Here is a 15,213-nt window from a genome sequence, read left to right as displayed (position 1 = left end):
GGTGAGGGAACTCTTTTGCAAAGTGTGAGGCTGTCAGGTGGGTGAATATATTTCATCTAGATTTCCAGCTTTCAGAAGGGTTTCTCTAACTCACAGATTGATGTCAAAGATGGTCACTGCACTACTTTCTTGAAGGGACAGAGTTTGAAAGGATGTAATCATACTGGATAGGAGAGGAAGGCTAATGCTGTCTTTGTTGAGCAGAATAGAGAATACCTGCCAGGGACTTGCAGCAGTTCCTACAGGGCGAGATGGGAGCCAAGGACAGTGCTATTTCTTCCTGTATAGGACATGCTTCTAGATATGAGGGGAGCAAAATTTGGGCACTCAGAAAACTTTCAGTGTGAACAAGGAAGCAAGCAAAACATAGGAATATTCCAGGAGTATGTAGCAACTGAGCAGGGATTCTTTGGTTTGCAGTTCTATTTATTTATATCTAGAAGAAATTAGTCTACGATCTTTTTAAAATCAAGGGACTTGCAGACTTTGTTTTGGGGAACTCCAAAAATAATAACTAACAAAAAGGTTTTTTAAAAAAGAACCTTAGAATCATTGATGGCTTGGGAGGCACTGTATCTTGCCAATTTCAATATGGTATATAATTTTCTTTTGCAGGCAGAAGTCAAACAAAGAAATTACCTGTCTTTTCATCCAAATGGAATTATGTGAACAAGGGCCATTGGAAAACTGGATTGAAAAGAATAGACTAGACCGAAAGTATCATGAGATGGCACAAAACAAATTTTTACAAATACTGAAAGGAGTCAAATATATTCATTCTAAAGAGTTAATTCATCGAGACCTCAAGGTAAGTAGGATAGGTAATTAAAAAAAATAGATAAAAGTAGTACTTACTGGAATTTCAGAAAATGTTAACAGACTGAACAAAGACAAGAACAATTTATGTACCCTAGTAGTGTGCCTCTTTTGATATTGCTAGTGATTATTTGTTTTTCAGCAACTGGCTGCATTTCATCCTAAAATCAGAAGGTAAACTGGAGGATCTCGGAATGCAGCAGTTCAAAAATCAGCAGACATGAGTTAACAGGCATTTTCAGTGTACTATGTGTTACTGGGTCACAAGACTGCGTATTGGAAAAAGAAATACTAACTTTACTTGATAAAATAATTAAAAGCAAGAAAGTGAAAAGTTGAGTCTAGGAAGTTTGCTCTTGCCATATTGTAAAGGGATAGTTTATCTATCCTAATACATGCTGTGTTTGATAACGACATACTCTAGTTGCTCTTGTATCATGTATGCATACAAATATTTGAATGCTACTTTTTTGATAGAATTTCAGTCTCTATAAGTGCACAATCATAGAAAGATTTTATTTCAACATGAAGATTATAAAGACAAAGTTGCAAGCCTTCAGAGCTTCATATGCCAGCCATAATGTTGCTTACAGAGTTTTAAATCACTCGCTTTGTGAAGAAGTCATTAGTATGGTGGTGGTCCTAAAAACGGCTGTAGTGGGTCACATTAAATGTCAATCTAGGATGCTGTTCTCCTTCTATTGTGGCTAATTCCAAACACCTAGAGCGTATTAGAGCTGAGAGGTGATATAGTGATGCTGTCCTTGATGCATACTCTCTTCCTCTCAAGGCTTCCAGTAACCTGAAGTTTATGGACTTCTTGAACCAGAAATTGAAATCTTTTGCATTTTGTGTTCATAGTGTAGTTCCAGATCACATTCACTGCCCACTCATAGAATCTTCATATCTTCTAGAGCTTTTCTATCAGGCTTATTGCTATAATACTGGAATGAACCACAAATATACACTCAGTATTTTCCCCAGATGCCTGGGAGAAGAGGCCTAACAAGTGCTTTCTCTCCTCACCCATTAATTCTTAGCTCTTCCTACTCTATGTGTTTTGTATTTGCTTGCTCCTTCAGTCTGACTTTATTTTCGTCTCAGCTCAATCTCCTACTTTTCCCTATTCATATGAATCTGCTGCCCCAGTCACTTATCCGTGGCATCTGGCTGTAACCTGCTTCCAAGTCCTATTGCTAACTTGCCTGTCTGCATTTGAATTTAGGAACTTTTCTCCCCACTTTGATCTGCATCTGAACTTAGATGCTTGGCCATCTGAGATCCCCATGCCCTAGAATCAAAGCTGCAGGATAGGTTCAAACTGAGATGAATCCCATTTGTGCCTGGTATGAATGTAGTCTTCAAATAGCATAGCCAGGTATAGGTACTGTATTAAATGTGTGTGGACATGGTCAAACTTGAACCGAAGAACTACATTGGGCATTCTTGACACAAAGATCTCTTCCTGTTAAGTATTAAGTCTCTCCTGGCCTCTTTGAGTAAAAGATTGCATGAGGCTATTCGGTTTTGGTTTAATAACATTCAGAAATGTAGTTTCTTTATCTTCTTTGGCAAATTTCATCCAAGCATATACAATTCTATTTTTAGTTGCTTATGAGTTTGTCAAATTTAAAAATGGGATGTTCAATGGAAACTTAAATCTGAGACTGTGAGATGCCTATAATAAGTCCTAACTCTACAATTGACTTCATACAGATAATCCTGCTGTGCTTAGGAGAAACTATGATTTGAGTGGAATTCCATGCGAGCCTAAATGCTTTACCCAAGTGTATCAAATCCCAGGGCTAGGACTGAAGACTAAAAAGCACTTCCAGATATGAAATGTTACATGCACAATGTATCTGAAGAGCATTAAAGAATGATATGGTTATGACTGAGTGGAAAAAAAAGTTGCAGTTACTGTGGCATGTGCTACTTTATATGTAGTTTGTGTTTTTAAAAATTAATTGAACTTTTTTCTGTTTCCCACCCCATCAGTTCCTTAATGCTAATTACCAAATTTTATGGGGAGCACTTCTGTGGCTCATTATGCTTGACAATAAACCTAGGTCATATGGTGATTATTTTTTTTAATATATATATAGCCTCAGAATATATTCATATCCCATGAAGATAAAATAAAAATAGGCGACTTTGGTCTTGTGACTTCTGTGGCGTATGGGACTCTGACTGAGAACAGAGGAACAAAATCATATATGGCACCAGAACAGGTAACTATCCTGCTGTATTAGTGTCTCTGTAACTGGATTTGCATTATAAACTTAGCATTGGATGTGCTCAATCCTAATTTCAGTACTAAACCAAGGTGCCTAAAGTTCCCTTGTATGATTGTATACGAGGATAACTGTATTCTGGAGAAAGCTGTCTGCAAGTGTGATTTTATTTCGCTATGCTGACCTGTGGGGTCTGACACTGCACTGTAAGGAATGCTCTTGCAAAACCAGGCTGCCAGCCAGGTATTCCAATTTGAATTTAGGACCTCTGTTAACTGTGGCATTTGAGTCATCCTATTTGTTTCATTATTTGTGACAGAGATACTGGCATGCCTTATCTGTATAGTCTGTAAAAGTCTTAATTTCAGTGTGCTTAACATGACATAATAGTCACTATTTAACAGGTCTGCAGCAGAAAGGGTTAATGACTACTAAGAAGATCAAGTAGGGCCAGTCCTGTAGCCTTGGGGTGGAAATTTCTACTGACTTCAAATTTTGCTTTAGGAAGTGTTGTCCAGTTGGATTTGACACCTCTATTGTTGTTGTTCTCATCTTTGTAGTTTGGGGACAGATATGGAAAGGAAGTAGATATTTATGCACTGGGATTAATTTGGTTTGAAATTCTTTCGGCATTCAGTGGTCATGAGAAAATTAAGGTATGTAATCTTTAAATTTAAAAAACTCCAAGTCTTATTGTTTTGCCTTGCTGCTGGTATCGCATGCTGATTGCATGCTAGAAGGAATCTATATCTAGAGTACTTTCTCTATTTACATTTTCCCGTCAGTTCATTTCTGTAAGGCCTGTGAGTCTTCACACCTCAGCTGAAATGTAATAACTTAAGTAAAGAAACATTACTGGTTTTATTTCACTTATGTCCTACTGACATATACATTAAAGCCTGAGCATACTAAAGAATAATGTCTAGCAAAAAGGGTTTCAAGTTTCTGATAAATCTTTTTGTTTGATCAGTGTTTGAAGGGAATATTTTTCTAATTTTAGAAAAATTATGAATGGGAGAGTTTTGTCTTTGCCACACTCTCGTCTTCACTGCATAGTGGAGCAAGAACAAAGTTTCTATCGAGCAAAAACACTTGCAGTTTTTCCAAAATGAAAACAAAAATAATTTGGAATATGTAGCTTTAATTGAAAAAGATTTTATTTCAAAAAGAAAACCAGTGTTACTTAAGCTTTTTTTGAAAATGCATCTTTTATGTGTCTTTGCTTTTTCTTGGTACTTTGCACATTATTAGTGTAACTGCTCGTATGCTCAAACCTACATATTTGTAGGACAGCAATGTACCTGCTGAGTATCTTGTCTAAAGTGATTGTAAGATATATGTATGTGGTTGGACCCAGAAAATCTTGAACAGTTAGCTTGGTCCTTTTGCCAATATGAGAAAACCATACCAATGTGTCTGCACATCTCGCAGGTTCAACTTGGCTCTGTTTAGCTACTGTGTAGTAGTTTCTGAGACATCTTGTTCCTGCTCACAGCTGACTGTGCAAATGTGTCCACAGTCCCACGGTGTTTACAGTCAAAAGGGCAAGACCAATTATTTAGTCTTGTTTCCTTAAGGCATAAAAATCTTGTGTCTGTAGCCAGCTGGGGAAGTCATGTGGATGGAAAGTCCTAGGATGGTCTTCAGCTGCTCCATCAGCTTAGAAAATAATTTCACTTAATGGAGCTTGATAAACTCTGTTGTATGGTGCTGGCAAGCCCTGCTGAAAGAACATCATGCAAAAGTGAAGTTGATTATGAGCTGAGTAATTGGTTCAGCTGATGATCACTGGCAGGTAGGGTCACAAGCCTAAAGCTACTGCTGAAGAGTAAGGAAAAAGCTTGAAGTTCATGGGAGCTGTTTTTTACTGGATACTGGTTATAAGGGCTTGCTAAGCCATGCTGTAACATCCATAAGACTAGGTAATGATTGAGGATGCATAGCTAAGTGTGCAAGAATATGACTGTCATCTTCTTCACGCACATATTACACTAGTTAACAGCAAAGTGAATGATGTGGACTGCTCTGTTTACCCAGAAAGCTACATCATGTGGAAAAAATAGTTGTTACCTGGGCATGTAATTAGAAATTCTCTGTATGTTAGTTGCTTTGAACTCCATGTAGCGTTTTCTACAGTGACATAGAAGTAAGTGTGTGGTACTGAACAAGGTAAGAGGGAGGAAGCACACCTGCTTGGCTTGCAAATAGTAACATCCAAAGTAGGAAATTTAGTAGTCTTGCCTTTTTTTTTTTTTTAACGTGGTAAGAGGATATAAGCCCACTCCTTTTAAATTAAGGAAAGAAGGATAAAGGTTCTGAAAGAGAGAGGATTGCTGAAACAAACACATCATTGTAGAGTGTGAAGCTTTTAAGCTTAAAAAGTGACAATAGTTGATGAAAAGACCATAAAAAACCAAAACAAAGTACAACTAAATGGAAAAAACTTTCAAACTGTTTAGCATTATTTTCTTTTTGAAGACTTATCTTTTTTTGTAGATCTATATTTTCCTAATTACTCGAGTAAATTATATGGGTCATAAAGTGAGATGCAAAATATAATCAATGAAAACATACTGAAACTGTTTTCTTTTATGAATTTCAGGTATGGCATGATGTTAGAGAAGGTCAACTTCCAGAGAGCTTCACCAAACAATTTCCAGTAAAGGTATGGGATTTTAATGCATTATTTCAGTTAGTTTATTTACTCATAAAACATAATTTATTGACATTTAATTTCTTTTTCCAGACACCCATAATCAAAAAGATGCTTTCAAGAGACCCTTCAGGAAGATACTCTGCATCTGAAATACTTGAGTTTTTTAAGTCTGTTGATAAAGACAACTCATTTAAAACTCATACTCGGTAAATGCCTTTCAGATGTAAAAAGGCTTTCAGATGTGTTTAAGTCCAGAGTTTGACGCCTGAAACTGATGAAATAACAGTAAATGTCAGAAGCAACAACAAGACTTAGATATGTCTTTTCCTTCGTGTTTCGCCTTCCTGCCACTGAGGAGCTTGTCAGCCAAAAGGGTCGCATCACCATTCATGCCCGTCAGCTGCACACCAGGACAGCATACTTCTGCAAGCAACCACTTGTGATTTTTACCTGGAAACACAGGTTGTGGATGAGCTGAACTGTATTGTACAATAAGTACAGAAACCTAGTCCTTGTCTCCTAGAAGATTAAGTTGATGTGGTGCTAAGTGGCCTATGGCAAATCCCTGTATGCATGCTCTTACATGTGCTGCATCCACAGAATTATAGAATCATAGAATGGTTTGGGTTGGAAGGGAACTTAAAAGATTGTCTAGTTCCAACCCCCCTGCCATGGGCAGGGACACCTTCCACTAGACCAGGTTGCTTAAAGCCCCATCCAACCTGGCCTTGAACACTGCCAGGGATGGGGTGCATCCACAACTTCTCTGGGCAACCTGTTCCAGTGCCTCACCACCCTCATAGTGGAGAACTTCTTCCTTACATATAATCTAAACCCTCTCCAGTTTAAAACCATTACGCCATGTCCTATCACTACATGCCCTTGTAAAAAGTCCCTCTCCCGCTTTCTTGTAGGCCCCCTTTAGGTACTGGAAGGCTGCCATAAGGTCTCCCCGGATCCTTCTCTTCTCCAGGCTGAACAACACCAACTCTCTCAGCCTGTCTTCACAGGGGAGGTGCTCCAGCCTTCTGATCATCTTCGTGGCCCTCCTCTGGACTCGCTCCAACAGGTCCATGTCCTTCTTATGTTGGGGGCCCCAGAGCTGAATGCAGTACTGCAGGTAGGGTCTCACCAGAGCAGAGTAGAGGGGGCAGAATCACCTCCCTTCATTTTCTGGCCATGCTTCTTTTGATCCCATCCAGGATACGGCTGGCTTTCTGGGCTGCAAATGCACATTGCTGGGCCATGCTGAGCTTCTCGTCAACCAACAGCCCCAAGTCCTTCTTTGCAGGGCTGCTCTCAATCTACTCATCGCTCAGCCTGTATTTGTGCTTGGGATTGCCCCGACCTGTGTGCAGGACCTTGCACTTGGCCTTGTTGAACTTCATGAGGTTCACACAGGCCCACCTCTAAAGCCTGTCAAGGTCCCTCTGGATGGCATCCCTTCCCTCCAGTGTGTTGACTGCACCACACAAGTTGGTGTCATCGGCAAACTTGCTGAGGGTGCACTCAATCCCACTGTCCATGTTGCCAACCAATGTTAAACAGCACCAGTCCCAATACCCACCCCTGAGGAACTCACTTGTCACTGGTCTCCACTCAGACATTGAGCCATTGACTGCAACTCTTCGAGCGTGACCATCTGGCCCATTCCTTATCCACTGAGTGGTCTACCCGTCAAATCCATGTCTCCCCAATTGAGAGACAAGGATGTTATGTGGGACAGCGTCAGATGCTTTGCACGAGTCCAGGCAGGTGACGTCTATTGCTCCTCCCTCATCCACCAGTTCTGTAACCCCGTCATAGAAGGCCACCAAATTTGTCAGGCATGATTTGCCCTTAGTGAAGCCATGCTGGCTGTCACCAATTACCTCCTTATTTTCCATGTGCCCTAGCATAGTTTCCAGGAGGATCCACTCCATGATCTTGCTGGGCCTGTAGTTCCCTGGCGTCTTCCTTTTTTCCCTTTTTAAAAATGGGGGTTATATTTCCCCTTTTCTAGTCAGTGGGAACTTCCCCAGACTGCCACAACTTCTCAAATACAATGAATAGTGGCTTAGCCACTTCATTCACCAGTTCCCTCAGGACCTATGGATGCATCCATCAGGTTCCTTAGATGGTCTCAAACCTGATCTCCTCCTACAGTGGGCAGTTATTCATTCTCCCAGTCCCTGCCTTTGCCTTCTGCGACTTGGGCAGTGTGGCTGGAGCACTTGCTGGTGAAGACTGAGGCAAAAAAGTCATTGAGTACCTTAGCCATCTCCACGTCCTGGGTAACTGTAACCAGGTTTCCTGTTTCCTTCTGGAGAGGGCCCTCATTTTCCCTAGTCTTCCCTTTATCACCGACGTACCTACAGGAGCTTTTCTTGTTGCTCTTGCTGTCCCTGGCCACATTTAATTCTATTGGGGCTTTAGCTTTCCTAACCTGATCCTGGCTGGGATACACAGAACATTTCACTATTCTGGACTTATTTCTTTGCAGTAGTCAAGATCTGGGAGAAATGATACCCTGACACAAACAAAATACCACTAGTTCTACTTCCTCTTCCCTTTCACCCATAGAAGTACTCTTATGAAAATTCATACGTGACAAACTTTGGCTGAATATTCTTTACAGTTCTTGGACAAAGCACCCATAATACCATTATCTTCTTACTGTTAAGTAATATTGAGCTTGTCCCAGTAGTTTTTGATACTTTTTTTCATAGTATTTGTATACTTGAGCAGCACCTTTCTATTAGTGACTTTTTACAGTAGCAACTGTTGTTCCCTAAAAATAGAAGGTCATTTAAAATGTATTTTTAATATTAAAAAACCCCCACCAACAACATAATCTGGTTCTATTTAGTTATGCAAAATATGCACCTTTACATGCAACAGAATATTGGTTCTAATAACATCACTGTAATGGTTCACAAGCTTTTTTTACCCAACAAGCCTCAGATAGTAAGGAAAAAAAAGTCTGATGTTTAGTCATCTCTGTAAAGATAAAAAAAAGCATTTAACACATGTCCTGGGTTCAGCTGGAATAGAGTTAATTTTTACAGGAACCTGGGAGGTGAGGGACATAGCCGGGGCAGCTGACCTGAACTAGCCCAGGAGCTATTCCATACCATGTGCCATCATGCTCAGTATATAAATGGGGAGCGGGCTGGGGGGAGTTCTCTCGACTTTCGGTGGGGCAAGTGGCAGAGTGTCGGGTTCCGGGTGGTGAGCAGTTGCACTGTGCATCACTCTTTTTGTATACTCTTTCATTAGTACCGTTGTTGTTGTTGTAACCTTTTTTTTGTGTTGTCCCAGTAAACTGCCTTAATCTCAGCCCTCAAGGTTCCAGTTTTTTTTCTTTTCTCTCTCCTCCGTCTCCTCCCTATCCCACTGGAGGGGGGCGGGAGGAGTGAGCGAGCAGCTGCATGGTCGGGCTGAAACCACAGCAACACATTATACAACAGGGTAACTAGCCAATATTTATTCCCTTACTCAAACTCGAATTTTATTATCAGCTGCTCTTGTTCAGTTGGGCAGGGCATAACCAAAGACTGTGGAAGGCTTAACCTGCCTCTCAATTATGGTAGTTCAATGATAAATGCAAAGTTTTAATTCCTATTAAATTGTGCATCAAGCAGAAGATCTATAAGATGCTTTGAAATGTGAATTTAACCTGTCAACATAACTATTCTTCTGCATACTTTGGTATGAATTCTTCAGTATGGCACAGCTCCAAACCTTCTAAAAGATGTTATGAACCACACATACTTATCTAGGACTCCTTCCTTTAGAAGGGCTCTAGTCATGATCTGCAGCACTGTCTCCAGGGCAGTTCGAAGATAAATCTTCAGAGTCTACAGCATAAGCAGAGAAAGAGTGAGTAATTCCAGGTCAAAGGAGGGAAAAAAAAAGTTGCTAGAATTATTTGAAGAATCCATGTAAAGCAGATTAAATAGAATTCAAGAAGGTTTGCAAGTTATTAATTCCAAACTTTGCTTTAAAACAGTGAACGCCAATTCTACCCTCTTTGGTGCAATGAAACTGGATAGTGTTCTAACTGTTTCAGAAACACCTGCAACCTTTCGCAGCTTTTTATGGTACTAGTTTTAATATCTGAATTTTGTTTTCTCAAAACAAAATTAATACGAATACCATTTCAAATAAATTCCAGTATGGTTGGTTGTTGGGGGTTTTTTTTGTATATGTAAACATCTAAAAATTGGTTTATAATCAAAATGTGCAAAGTTTTGTGCAAAAACAGCAGCCTGGAAGGAAAACTTGCTATGTAGATCTAAAAGACTGCAGTAAGAGAAACATAAAGGATGTATTGTACTGTTTGAGTCTAGCTGCATAAGCAAAGTAAAACACAAGACAGGTTTACTCTCACCTTCATAGGTTGTTCCACACCAAATGCAGTAGAAGTGTTCTTCTCTCAAATAGGCAGTCAGGATGTGTAGCTTTTCTGATACCTAGAGATATGTACAGGTATGCAATGATCTGGGGCTCATGTGACATAAAACAGTTTGAGCTACTAGCTTTGCTAAAATAGACTGTTTAACCTTTTGCTATGAAAAAACTACACAATACTGTAGCTCAGTAAGGCATGAAGCTTCCCAAATTTGTAGCATAGGGCACAGGAATTCATGATCTCTGGCAAGTTAATGGCTGTTGTTTGCTCATCCTTCTTTCCAGCTAAGCAACCTGCACTGAAGAGAGAGCTAAAAATATTACCTAGCTACCTTAATTCAAGTGTATGATATTTTTAGTGGAATTTTTCACACCTAATCTCTGCAAAACAAACACATAAGGCTAACAACAGCTGTGGAATCTAGTTCTCAAAAACCGTGAATTTTCAGTGTCCATCTTGAGATAATCTGTGAAGCATTTTCAGAAATTACTTAGTGATTCTAAAATTCAGCCTCAGACATGAGATGAGGCATCCCAAATTAAAACTCAAAAGCAAATAACTTTGATCAAACATGTGATCTTGCGTATCTTGGCTAAGACACAAAAATGTTTAGAATTTAATTTCTAGGCTACTTTTTCCAAAGATCAGCTTCAAAACAGTTGAGCAATAATCAGTGGTTTAATGTTTTATATTTTATGGTGTAACTGCTATAAAAATCACTGCTTCAAGATTGCAAAGAGGCCATTCACTACAGCTTGGAAAATGACATGTATACATATATCCTTTATACATGTGTGTATGTATACATACATACTTCTAAAAGGAATATTAAATTTAATTCTGAATCAAGCCATTAATTTAGTTACAGAGCTTACGCTTCTGTCTGAGCTTGTGCATTCATCTTCCTCGTCTTCCTCATCCTTCTTGTCTTCCTCTTCAGGTTCTAGCCAAAACCAAGTCTCCTTGGGAACATCAATATCCTTAAATAATGAAGGATTTAAATGAAAATTATCTGTCTTTGTAGGTTTTCTTGTAAGATGCTGGATAGAAACAATTTCTAATAAGTGAGATGTTAGGTTTTAAAACTTTCCTGTGTAGTATAACCAAGAATAACTAAAGCTGTAGTGGGAAACTAAGTTCAGTGGTCCCCAAGAAGGATTATTCACTTTTTTTAAAACAAGTAAATGCATGCTGACATTAAGTTCTATTCCATCTATAGTCAGTATGTTTAAGGCTACTGAGCAACATAATCTCACACCAAGGCTGTGAAGAGATACCCTTTTTATCAGTTGAAGACATGCTGCTCCAAGTTATTTTACCAAGAGATCACACAGTGATTCCTAATCCACCTCAGGTACAGTTAAAGGAAGAAGAGTCAACAAAGATGATCTAAGCTAATTCAGCCAACTTTGAAGCAGATTAAGGAGCATCAAACAATCTCAGCAGAACTTGTGGGGTGGTATTAACGTCTAACAGGTTAATAGAGAAAAGAAAAATACCTGAAGTTTTCAAGTGGCAAAAATCTATAGTAGTTGACTGCTATTACCCATGTTACTCCTTGCAGGTGGAAGATACTTTGTTTGGGGTTTGCTTTTTTGTTTAAATGCTTCTTTGGTGAACCTGTTGATTCTGTCAATGATGATCCCCATCCTTGGAGATACTCAAGAGCTGGCTGGACATGGTCCTGGACAACCTGCTTTAGGTACCCCTGCTTGAGCAGGAAGGTTGGACAAGATGACCTTCAGAGTCCCTTCCAATGTCAGCCATTCTGTGATGATGTTGCTCCCTCACTTGGGGCAAAAAGCACTATCATTTAGGACAACCTGACAGTGTCTACTGAAAGATATGCAAACAGCTAAAAAGTAACCACAAGAATGCAGAAGCAAAACCAGGTAAGCTCTGATGACTCAAATTAACACAGGGCCTCACATAAGTTACCAGGAGGTTGGTGTACACCTTCAAATACTTTAACAGTGCAAGCATATATCTTGAATAATTTTAAGAGGACTGAAGTGTTGCCAAACATCAAGGCTAGTAATCCTCACAATTTTAGAGAACTTCCAAGAATTGAATCGTTACTTTGTTTGTAGCCTTCCTTCCAACCCCCAAAAATACAGGTCTCACTTTTTGCATATCTAATTGCTGGCAGGCCCTCTGGCTTTTTCTGAGGTCCCCTTCCATCTTGCGTTCTTCTTGTTTGTTTTTGAATCTTATTCTGTTAAGAAAAAGTCGATGGATAAAACAAGCAGGTAGACAAACAGTGAGATGCATTATAGTGTACAGCTTTTCTAAAATAGAAAATATAAGATTCTAATTCTCTCAGCCCAGGACAACACTGAAGTTAAGAAGTCCTTCTGACATGTTTCTGTGGGAGCACACATATACTTCTTGGGAATTATACCTTCAAGACAGTGCTTTTTTGATCACACTACACTGAATGCTGTTTCTTCATCAGGATTTCATAAGACATGAAAACAGTGGTTAACTAAACATCTGCAAAAGACACAGCCTTTCCTAGGCTTTCCTTCTCCACATATAACAAGTAAATCAGGAGAAAATAAAACCAATAAAACCTAAACAAGTTTACCCTGATTTTTAAAACCATTGTAGCAACATTGCCCAGGATTATCTGTGGATTTTACACTAAAGATGACACGGTTCTCTGATTTAGAAAGCTGCAAATAACTTAAGAAAAGTTAGTATGTATATTGTTTGCATTATTAACATTTACAAAAAAAAATGATACAGCACATGCTTTTATCATTACAATGTTCATCTGCTTTTGCTTTAGAACTGAGAAACAATTACTCTGTATTTCAACTCTTACCTCTCAGCCAAAACATTCAGAAACAGTAACACATTAAAAGAATAACCAAACTTAAAACATAAAAAGAATCATTTTTTAGACATTGCTTGGAATATCAGTTACATCATTTTACCTGAACTGATCTGCAGCTTGTTCATTTGCTTGTTTTTTCATATGGAGTTTTTGTCTATAGTTTTCCAGTTTTTCTTCAGCTTTTCGCTTTTTTAGTTCCTCATGACCAAGCCCACTTCTGCCTATGTAAGTTCAAAAGATGAATGTAAGCAGTTGAGAAGCTTGATATGCAACTAAGTAAATTAGGAAATATCACAAACCTGTTTTTATGTTCAGAGGAATAGGTTCAACAATACCCTCTCCTGTAAGGGAAAAAAATAGGTCAATTTAAGAAGTCAGGTCTTTCTAAAACTATGATTTGTGCAGTATATTCAAGTAAGCAAGCTGCTTTTTGCCATTAAATATGTAAATTTTCTTGTGATTTTGTTCCTTGGAAGTTGAAAAATCCCACATCAATGTACATTTAGTGCAGTACAAATGACCCAGCTGAACTGGAACTCCCTCTCTTTTTTGGCTTGTCTGCTGGATTGCTATATACTTTTTTAGGACACTACCCAACTGAAAGAAAATGGTGTTGACTTGACAGGGGTAACATACTTGTGATGAAGACTGCTTTGTTACAGGCTTCTGTAACATTTTTCATTCTAGAATCTCACAGCTCGACAAAGATTAATAAAAAGAATCTGTCTGGGCCAGTTCATTTGCTAATTGTGTGCTAGAGACATGCTGAACTGGCACAGCAATTATCGATACCTTGTTTTACGGATTTTACTTCATCTATTAAGGCTTCATAAGGGTAGGCCAGTGTGCACCATTTCTTCTTCAGAATCCAACTATAAATTCGAAGAGAGGGGTTGCCTTTTTTTGGAACACTATTAGCTTTACAAGACCATCAAAAGATCCGTAATGCAATTCCTGTAGGCATGCACATATGGAGGTGCATTTACTGAGCAGAAAGTACTAGTACTGCTGCTTCCCTTGCATCTCTCAATAGTCCACACCATTTTTATTTCAGTTTTAGAGATCTGCTCTCATCTTTTGTTCTGCCAAAACACATTGACAGTTCAGTTACGCTAGGGCTCTCAGAGAGGCATTTACTGACCCTGTCTACAAATGAAGTGGCAGGTATAGTCTGTAAAATGTAAAGGTACACCGAATGTATTTAAAAGACTTGTAGATACGGTGCTTAGGGACACGGTTTAGTTGATGGCTGGACGTGATAATCTTAAAGATCTTTTCCAACCTAAATAATTCTACGATCTACGAATGTAGGCACACACTTCCAGACAGTGACAAGCTTACCGCTTTTGCCAAGGGCCTGGCCGCTCTTGTAGCCCATCTTCTGGAGCAAAGCAAAGCCTTTGTTCTCAGTGCCCAATGCACTTTTCAACACCAAGTCGCGTCTCTCTTTTTCTTGTTCTTTTATACTCTTTTGTCTGTTCTTCTCATTGGCTTCTTTTTGCTTTTCTTCCTTCTGAATAGTTTCCTTCATCCGCCTCATCATGGGCAAGCCTGGCCTTACATCCTGTCTAAGAGTTAATAATTCCAGCAAATATTAGCACTTTTTTTTCCAGTTTACAACCATGTAAGTGGCAAAAAAAAAAAAAAAAAAGAGCCACCTACTTACTTAATAAATAAATCAGACATGTAGTCTTCATCTTCCTCCATGTTTAGCACGCACGCCCTGTTCCGACCCCTTTCCTATAAACACAGCCAACACGCTTTATCACGCGTTTTATTTCTCTGCAGGTTACCCGAAACGCAGAACCCGCTTTCAAACGCAGAAACGCTTGCCGCTCAGGCCTGCCGCCCTCGGTACGCGGCCGGCGGCTGAAGGACGAAAACCCGTGAATGCGGCGGGTCCCGGCGGCGGACCGGGCCGCCTCCTCCCTCGCCCGGGGCACCCGCGCCAGCCTTCACAACCACACAGCGCGTTTTTCCGGGCTCCGCTACCGCCGACCGCCGGCGGCCGCGACGCCTCTCAACCCCCGGCAGCCTTCGTCCGCTGCCAAGGCGCCCGCGAGGCCGCCGCCGAGCGGGAGGGGAGGGGAGGGGAGGGGGGGCAGCGCAGCTGAGGGAACCCGCGCGCTCACCCGGCTCCCTTCGGCGCGGCGCGGCCCGGCCCGGCCCGGCCCGGCCCGCTCAGTGGCGCCTGCGCGAGGCCGCCCCCGCCCGCCGGCGCCTGCGCGCCTCCCGCTTCCTGCTGCGGGGACGCAGGTGCCTCCGCGCTGCCGAG

The 15,213-nt window shown here is 40.3% G+C and overlaps 3 protein-coding genes across 12 annotated transcripts in view; 2 read left to right on the top strand and 1 right to left on the bottom strand.

Moving 5' to 3' along the window:
- Positions 1-6,014, top strand: part of EIF2AK2 (eukaryotic translation initiation factor 2 alpha kinase 2) — a 22,938-nt gene extending 16,924 nt beyond the window's left edge. For 6 of the 8 annotated variants that reach the window (XM_075043099.1, XM_075043104.1, XM_075043102.1 and 3 more), the window contains 4 exons: positions 616-808; positions 2,922-3,047; positions 3,611-3,706; positions 5,653-6,014. In XM_075043099.1, coding sequence (XP_074899200.1) covers positions 616-808; positions 2,922-3,047; positions 3,611-3,706; positions 5,653-5,916 — 679 coding nt within the window. In that variant the 3' untranslated portion in view covers positions 5,917-6,014. The remainder of the gene's footprint in view (positions 1-615; positions 809-2,921; positions 3,048-3,610; positions 3,707-5,652) is intronic. The other 2 variants (XM_075043101.1, XM_075043103.1) reach the window with 2 other exon arrangements.
- GPATCH11 (G-patch domain containing 11) lies at positions 5,724-15,202 on the bottom strand. The gene is made up of 10 exons (XM_075043106.1): positions 15,071-15,202; positions 14,605-14,678; positions 14,280-14,506; positions 13,238-13,279; positions 13,039-13,159; positions 12,224-12,314; positions 10,975-11,079; positions 10,079-10,160; positions 9,460-9,545; positions 5,724-6,156 (listed from the first exon to the last, which is right to left on the bottom strand). Exons 2-9 carry the CDS (start codon positions 14,643-14,645, stop codon positions 9,490-9,492), a joined length of 765 nt encoding a protein of 254 aa, XP_074899207.1. The 5' UTR covers positions 14,646-14,678; positions 15,071-15,202; the 3' UTR covers positions 5,724-6,156; positions 9,460-9,489.
- Positions 15,163-15,213, top strand: part of HEATR5B (HEAT repeat containing 5B) — a 60,795-nt gene continuing 60,744 nt past the window's right edge. For all 3 annotated transcript variants that reach the window (XR_012652511.1, XM_075043089.1, XM_075043092.1), the window contains exon 1: positions 15,163-15,213. The gene's annotated coding sequence lies outside the window, so the exon portion shown is untranslated.

Source organism: Buteo buteo, chromosome 12, assembly GCF_964188355.1.
Source record: "Buteo buteo chromosome 12, bButBut1.hap1.1, whole genome shotgun sequence".
NCBI classification, from domain to species: domain Eukaryota; kingdom Metazoa; phylum Chordata; class Aves; order Accipitriformes; family Accipitridae; genus Buteo; species Buteo buteo.
This window is presented reverse-complemented; position numbering and strand designations above follow the sequence as displayed.

Coding starts and splice junctions, on each gene's coding strand:
- GPATCH11 (XM_075043106.1), bottom strand. CDS start 14,645: ATGGAGGAAGATGAAGACTACATGTCTGATTTATTTATTAA. Junction 11,080..12,223: donor AGCAATTAGATATGCAAAAA/GTGAGACCTGTA, acceptor TCATTATTTAAG/GATATTGATGTTCCCAAGGA. Junction 9,546..10,078: donor GTGTGGAACAACCTATGAAG/GTGAGAGTAAAC, acceptor CTTATGCTGTAG/ACTCTGAAGATTTATCTTCG.